The following is an 8,123-nucleotide window of genomic DNA, read 5'->3' on the forward strand; positions in this document are numbered from 1 at the left end:
ATGGAATGTAATCATAAACACATATGGCAGTTTTATAGTGATCATCTCCTTTTTTTCAGACAGGGTCTTGCTTCGTCACCCGAGTTGGAGTGCAGTGGTGCAATTTCGGCTCACTGCAACCTCCACCTTTTGGGTTCAAGCAATCCTCCCACTTCGGCATTCCAAATAGCACCACCGGCATGCTTCACCACACCCGGCTAATTTTTGTATTTTTTGTAGAGACAGGGTTTCACATGTTGCCCAGGCTGGTCTCGAACTCCTGAGCTCAAGCAATCTGCCTGTCTCAACCTCTCAACGTGCTGTTATTATAGGGATAATCTTTTTTTATTTTTATTTTTTTAAGGAAGAAGTATTCCCTTCTGTTCAGTACCTACTGAACAGCTAGTTCATGTTAAGCACCATTTTAGGAACTTTATAGCTATTATCTCCTGTAAGTAATCAGTACTACTAACCTAAACAGGTATGAACTGGCCCCGGTTTTTTTTTTTTTTTTTTTTTAGACAGAGTCTCGCTTTGTTGCCCAGCTTAGAGTGCAGTGGTGCGATCTCAGCTCACTGCAACCTCTGCCTCCCAGGTTCAAACAATTTTCCTGCCTCAGCCTCCTGAGTAGCTGGGATTACAGGCATGTGCCACCACACAGGGCTAATTTTTGTATTTTTAGTAGAGACGAGGTTTCACCAAGTTGGTCAGGCTGGTCTCAAACTCCTGATCTCAAGTGACCCAGCCTCAGCCTTCCAAAGTGCTGGGATTACAGGTGTGAGCCACCATGCCTGGCCTGAACTGGCCCAGTTTTTTTTTGTTTTGTTTTGTTTTGTTTTTTTGAGATGGAGTCTCGTTCTGTCATAGGCTGGAGTGCAATGGCACAACCTCAGCTCACTGCAACCTCCACCTCCCAGTTTCAAGCAATTCCCCTGCCTCAACCTCTTGAGTAGCTGGGACTACATGCGTGCGCCACCACATGTGGCTAATTTTTTGTTGTTGTTATTATTTTAGCACAGACGGGGTTTCACCATGTTGGCCAGGATGGTCTCGATCTCCTGACCTCGTGATCTGCCCCCCTCGGCCTCCCAAAGTGCTGAGATTACAGGCATGAGCCACAGCGCCCGGCCCCACTGGCGCAGTTTTATAGTTGAGGAACCTGAGGCTTTTCTAAAACAATGTAGTAAGTGGCAGAGCAGCCTGATTTCTGAGCCTGTAATTTCTTTCTCTACCACAAAGTCTCAACTAAAATGTAAAATAATTTCTTCAAGAAAATGAAAAATGATAAGCTCTCACTCCAGTTTCTAGTGATATGGAATGTGATATTAACTTTTTTGCTCAGAAAGCATCATATTTGATTTGTATGTAGAAGAGAATTCCAGATGTTTGCTTAAAGCTCAACACCACAAAACTGAAAGGATTCTTGGCTTTGGTTTCACTGCAAACAGCAGCAAGCTCCTGACTGGGAAGAGCATTTCCTCCTCTCTGGGCTCCTCCACACCACATCTCTCCTCAGTCCCCATGATAGACGGGTCCTCTTTCTCTGCCTGCCTCTTACAGTCTTCATTTCGCTCTAGAAGCCCTCCGTAGGCCAACTCATCCATGCCCCGGTTTTACCCCTCTTTCACCTGTTTCCAGGTGTAGCACCTAGATGGCTCTCCAGCAAACAATTCCAAAGCCTAACTCATTTTCTTCTTTATCCCCTCCTCCCCACATTCCACTTTTTTCTCCTGCATTTCTTTTATTATTATTATTTATTTATTATTTTTGAGACGGAATCTCACTCTGCTGCCCAGGCTGGAGGGCAATGGTGTGATCTTGGCTCCTGCAACCTCCGCCTCCTGGGTTCAAACGATTCTCCTGTCTGATTACAGGCGTGCACCACCAGGCCCAGCTAATTTTTGTATTTTTGGTAGAGACGCGGTTTCACCATGTTGGTCAGGCTGGTCTCGAACTCTCGACCTCAGGTGATCTGCCCGCCTCAGCCTCCCAAAGTGCTGGGATTACAGGCATGAGCCACCGCGCCGGCTCTCCTGCATTTCTATGTTGGCTTTCTTAGGGATGATAATGGTATTCTAGTCAGCTAGAAAGTCGTTTATCTTAGGCAGTGAGTACATGCTTCAATTTTTAGGGACAAAAGCCTTATATCTGTAACTTGTCCTTTTTTTTTTTTTTTTGAGACAGGATCTTACTTGGGTTGCCCAGGCTGGAGTGTAGTGGCACAAGATCAAGGCTCACTGCAGCCTTGACTTCCCAGGCTCAGGTGATCCTCCCACCTCAGCTTTCCAAAGAGCTGGGACCACAGGTGTGCACCAGCACATCTGGCTCATTTTTGCATTTTTAGTGGAGATGGGGTTTCACCATGTTGCCCACACTGGTCTCAAACTCCTGGACTCAAGCCATCTGCCTGGTTTAGCCTCCCAAAGTGTTGGGATTATAGGCATGAGCCACTGCACTTGACCTCAACGAGTTATGTATGCTTTTTGAAAAGCATACATATACAGGGAGATACAGCAAATGAGGCAAACTGTTAATTGATAAGAAGTGTGAGTATCCATCTTTCAACTTCTCTGCATATTTGAAAAATTTCAAAATAAAATATTTGAGGGAAATGCTAAGAACACAACAAAACCCAAATCTTTTGAAATTTAAGCATCAACATTGCTTTTGACCTCTCTCCCTCCCAAACCTGCAGAAGAGTACCTCCCATTGCCATCTTCGCACCACATTTCAATCAGGTTTGTGTTTTAAGGTTGAAAGCCACAGTCATCCTTCGAAAAACACTCTATACTTTGCTCTCTTAGTTGACCAACTATCACTAGGCTGTAAATGTTTATTTACATTCGACTTTATGAAAGTCGAGTGATATTACATTCGACTTTAGAGGCTTAAGCAAATAAAAATGTGCTTCCCAATTGCTGCGTGTAATTCCTTGAGATCAACTGTCAGAGACTTTCATCTGAGATGACTTGAGGTGATAAGGAAGCAATAGAAGTTGGCAGCAGCCTTGCTTTAATCCTCTCAGAGTTGCCAAGTTCCTGGCAAGACCTAGTTATTTTTTTATTGCTGTGAAGGTAACGCTGGAGACCCAAAAATGATACCCCAAATGAAGGCCGCAGAAGCAGTTTCTCTGTCCTCCTGTCTGTTGCCCGATTCTCCCCCAGGTGAGCCATAGAAACCAGAATTCCTCTTCTCCAAGGCGGGTCATAGAAGCCAGAATCCGTTTTCCTGAAAGCCAGCCATAAAACCTAAAGACATTGCTCTTAAATTTCCCCCACCTTTCTATGTAACAGCTGGCCATAAAGAAATTAAGACACTCATTCCAGAGGGATCTTACCCCGACACCTGGCAGGGGGTAATGCTGCAAACAGACCTTGGTGAGCTTCCCCATGAAGTCTATTCTAATAGCATTAGGACCATACCCTTTTTGTCCATATTTCTACATGTCCAATCATATTTCTACATTGACTTTTCATTGAACATAAGCATGAAAATGAATAGTTTTCCCTATATCTTTGGGTCTTCATTCTGAAGGCTACCATGTCAAGTAAAACTGTAAGTTTGTTATGCTTTTTCTTGTTAACCTGTCTTTTGTTATAGGGGTGTCAGCCATGATCCAATGGAGAGGACAGGGATCACTCCTTTCCTCAAGTGATCAGGCGGGTGGATCACTTGAGGTCAGGAGTTCAAGACCAGCCTGGCCAACATGGCAAAACCCTGCCTCTACTAAAAATACAAAAATTAGCCAGGTGTGGTGGTGGTACATGCCCGTGATCCCAGCTACTGGGGAGGCTGAGGCACGAGAATTGCTTGAGCCCAGGAGGTAGAGGTTGTGAGATGGTGCCATTGCACTCCAGCCTGTCTAGTCAGGGTGACACAGCAAGACCCTGTCTCCAAAAAAAAAAAAAAAGATAAAAGAAAAAAAAGTTAATGAACTTAGGTACCTACTTAGGAGAACCGAAAATATATGGCCACACAAAAATTTGTACATGGCTGTTCATAGCAGCATTATTCATAATAGCCAAAAAGTAGAAACAACCCAAATGTTTGTCAACTTACCAATGGATAAGCAAAAATGGCATATCCTTACATTGGAACAGTAGTCAGAAAAAGTAATGCAACACTGAATATAGACATGGCACAACATGGATGACTCTTGAAAACACTATACCAAGTTAAAGGAGCCAAACCCAAAGGTCACAGATTACATGATTCCATTTACATGAGATGTCTAGAATGGGCAAATCCGTAGAGGCGGTTTATTAGTATTTCCCTGGGGCTGGGAGCAGAGGGATTGGGACTAGGGAAATGACTGCTAATGGTACAGAGCTCTTTCTGGGGTGAGGAAAACGTTCTAGAATTAGATGGAGATGGTTGCACAACTTTATGAATATGCTAAAAACCACTGAATTGTGCAATTTAAATGGGTGAATACTATGGCATGTGAATTATATCTCCATTTTTAAAAGAAGTTAATGAAAAGTAACTTTCTTATTTCATTTTTAAAGACAGTCAGGGGAGCCCAGGGGCGTGTTGGATATGAGTGTATCTCTAGCCTTCACGTTACCATTGGCCAGAGGGAAGAGTGGCTCCAAACTCTGAAGGGTGCTGGCAAGGTTCCCCACCTTCCCCTCCCCAGCCCCCACAGGAACATCACAGTATGGCTTGGCATCTTTAGGGCAGATCTCAGTATGCCTTGCATTCCAGTCCACCTCCAGAATCCCAGCACTTCCTCCAAGATCAATCCTCATGTGAGTCTCCAACCTCATCCTCACTTCATTTTCCTCATTGTACTTACCATCTTTTATTCATATCCCACCAAATTTTGGCTTTGTTAGCTATACTGCAAACAGTAGGTGCTCAATAAACTACTAGTGAATGAATGAACTTGGGGGGAAAAAAGCTTACGCAGAAATCTGTACTGGATGTTATTTAAAAGATGAAATTTAATGGTTCAAATGTATTTTTCTCCCATAAAAATATTTTCTCTTCCATTTAAATATATATCTAATCTTTGAGAAATCTTGCACAAATCGCATTTTGTTACAGATGATCTAATTTACAAAGCTTTATAAATTTTAAGAAAAACATTCATAGGTCATAAACAAAAATTTCAATATGCAACATTCAAATTTACAAGAAAATAAGCACAAAATTTTAGACAATGCAGTTATTGCTGCACTCCTTTAATTCCTTATCTGGAGCCCAAAAAATGTAGACAAACCCTAAAAATGCAGCAGAAGCATTTCCGCACACTGGTGTCCAGAATCTAGTTTGTGCAGAAATGTTTCCACTAGATTTATAGAGTACTCTTTGGAAAAAAGAGGCGAGGGCTGGTCATTTGGTCGCCCTTTGGACCTTTTGCAACTCTTCAATGGGCTTCCATTGTTGGTTGATTGTTATAAGCTGAAGGGAAAAAAGGAAAAAAAAATTGTGTTAAAAATTTGACTTTCATTTGCATGTCCCTCTTTGGGATTTGTCTACACTCTCCTTCAGAAAAAGCATCACCATTGTGTTTGTACCTACCTCTTTCCATCTCTAAAACATGCACAAAATAGTAATGGGAGCTTTTTTCTATCAGCCCATCTTTTTAAAAAGCCCTTGGGTTTCTAAGTGTCATGCAATCACAGGGAAAGATCAAACATATGTGCCCTACTTTCACTTACCAGTATCCAGATTTTTAAAAGACAGAGTCTTGCTGTGTTGCCCAGGCTGGAGTGGAGTGGCACAAACTCACTGCAGCTTCTGCCTCCCAGGTTCAAGCAATTCTCGCACAGGAGCTGGGTTTACAGGTGCGTGCCACTATGCCCAGCTAATTTTCGTATTTTTAGTAAAGATGGGGTTTTACCATGTTGGCCAAGCTGGGCTCGAACTCCTGACTTCAAGTGATCCACCCGCCTCGGCCTCCCAAAGTGTTGGCACTACAGGTGTGAGACACTGTGCCTGGCCAGCATGCAGATTTTCAAGTTTGCCATGTATTATGTGAGCTGTAAGTTCCAAAAGTGTATGTGCTCCTCATAAGTGGATGGACAATGCTCCTGGCCTAGAGGAGGCTCTTAAAATTTCCTCATTTTAATTACTCGATGAAGGCACAATTGATCTAAGTTACACAATAAGGGTAAGGTACTAAATCTATTTTGCTGACAAAGGTGTTAAAGTTTGGGCAAAATGGAAATCATTTGTTTTTAATTTAACAATACCTTTTGCGGTATAGTAGGGTCCACAGTTTCCCAAGGTTCTGGATTTCTTTTCCGATCAAGGCTAAAATTAGTAGAAAGCCAATTAAACATTAAAATATGTGGATTTAAACCAACACTGATACTGGGTTTATAAATGTGCTAGGGACAATCTCATACTTAGGCATTTGTCTACTAATGATCAGGAACCATCAGTAGTAACTAAAATTGATGGGAAATTCTCTAAGGGAGTTTGAAGGTGTGGCTCAAATATTAAGCATCAATTCCTCTAAAGGGTAGGTGGTACTCTGTATTCTCTTGATGGGGCTACATTGCGGAAAGATCCCACAAACCGAATAACCGTGGGAGTAAAACTGCCAAGCCAAGGACATGCAATAATGTTCTTATCTCAGTTTGTGGGAGGGGCAGGTTGAACTCTGCAGGTGGTGAACTCCAGGGCTCTAGGCCCTTCTGCCAGCGATTACAGGACTGCCCTCTCCAGCCTCCATCAGTTTCCAGTTTATCTTTTCCTCATATTCCAGGATACATGTTTTTGGTTTTTACTTTCTTCTACCCAAAGTTGAGATTAGGTTCATCCTAGACAACTGAATCTATCAATTCTACCACATTAGTAAAAATCTAATAAGCTAAATTTTAACATTTTAATTAAAATGATTGCTTTATTGTATGTATGTATCTCCCAAAACCACTGAAGAACTTTAAATTTCAAAACTTAAAAAAAAAAAAGAAGCTTTACTTCACTGCCGGTGAGTGGAGGAGGGCCAATGGGTAAAAGAATAAACACAAGAAATAAACTAATTTGATTAATATCATGGGTTTTTAAATATTTTGTCTTTCTTCTTTTTTAAATTTTTTTCTAATTTTCATTTTCTGACTCATTGGTAGACAATATCATGAGTTCTCCGATAAAAGATGCTTTTTAACCCTGACTCCCAGTTCACAATTTAGCATTCTCATGCATGGGAAAAAAATAGGAAACTTCTATCGTACATTTCATAAACTAAAGGTCAACCAAACACTGCCAAAAACGTTTTTATAAATTGAGACCTACTCACATCACATCGGTTTTCCAAAAAGAATACACAGCAAAAGACGAGGCTCCACCCGCCGCCACACTCGTGAACAGCACCAAGGGAATGAGCTAACACACAACAGGTGGAGGGGACACATTCGGACATTTCAATATGAAACGTTTGAAACAGCCAAACAGCTACATTTATCTTATACTTTCTTCAAAATCTGTGCCATCTTTTCATCTTTAAAAATTAAAACTTTAGTCAAGATTTTCAATTGTTTTAAAAACTTACTTCCTTCCTTTTCATCAGGAGTTGGAAAAAGGTCATGATGACTTCAGCGAAGAATTGCCAAATCTAGAAATTAACAAGCCAAAGTACTGATCACCTGGTGGGCGCCAAACCGTTCACCGCGCCCCGCGAGCCAACCGCGGGCCGGCTCGTCCGCGTCTCCGCAGATGGCAGACTCACCTGGACGTGGGGCGGTGCGCACGGACGATGGTAACGCCCAGAACCGAACGGGCCGGCGGCCTCCCCACCTTATATATAGCAACCACAACCGCCCCGGGTGGGCCGGGCCAGCGGGCTCTGGTCACGCGCGTGGGGCGGGGAGCGCGCGGGAGCTGACTCGCTTTCCCCGTTGGGCACGCGGCTCCCGGGCGCCCCCTGCAGTTCATTGTGCGGCCGACGTGAAGCGTCCGAACGCGGGCGCTGGCGCCCCCTGCCGCTCGCCGCGGTCTTCCTTACCTGCCGACCCCGGTAGCTCTTGGCCACCCCTGGCGCTTGTGAGGAGTTTGAAGGTTTGGGGAGTAGGAGGTGGAACCCCTAAGAGGGGAGCGCTGATAGCCAAGACCTGAGGGAAAACCAACTCTTCTAAAAGGGGATCCGGGCCTGGCGCGGTGGCTCAGGACTGTAATCCCAACACTTTGGGAGG

At 43.4% G+C, this 8,123-nt stretch overlaps 1 protein-coding gene across 1 annotated transcript; it reads right to left on the reverse strand.

Annotated features, from left to right (window-relative positions):
• Positions 1–4,883: 4,883 nt before the first annotated feature.
• On the reverse strand, positions 4,884–7,793 carry C6H15orf48 (chromosome 6 C15orf48 homolog). The gene is made up of 5 exons (XM_023227190.2): positions 7,661–7,793; positions 7,484–7,546; positions 7,232–7,317; positions 6,180–6,240; positions 4,884–5,385 (listed from the first exon to the last, which is right to left on the reverse strand). Exons 2-5 carry the CDS (start codon positions 7,517–7,519, stop codon positions 5,317–5,319), a joined length of 252 nt encoding a protein of 83 aa, XP_023082958.1. The 5' UTR covers positions 7,520–7,546; positions 7,661–7,793; the 3' UTR covers positions 4,884–5,316.
• Between the last annotated feature and the right edge of the window lie 330 nt (positions 7,794–8,123).

Source organism: Piliocolobus tephrosceles, chromosome 6 (genome assembly GCF_002776525.5).
Source record: "Piliocolobus tephrosceles isolate RC106 chromosome 6, ASM277652v3, whole genome shotgun sequence".
Taxonomy (NCBI): domain Eukaryota; kingdom Metazoa; phylum Chordata; class Mammalia; order Primates; family Cercopithecidae; genus Piliocolobus; species Piliocolobus tephrosceles.

Excerpts from the sequence above, each read along its gene's own strand:
- C6H15orf48 (XM_023227190.2), bottom strand. The coding sequence starts at position 7,519 with ATGACCTTTTTCCAACTCCTGATGAAAAGGAAGGAA. Across the intron at positions 7,318-7,483 it reads TCCTGATGAAAAGGAAGGAA|CTCATTCCCTTGGTGCTGTT; the intron begins GTAAGTTTTTAA and ends GTTGTGTGTTAG. Across the intron at positions 5,386-6,179 it reads ACCCTACTATACCGCAAAAG|CTTATAACAATCAACCAACA; the intron begins GTATTGTTAAAT and ends TTTTCCCTTCAG.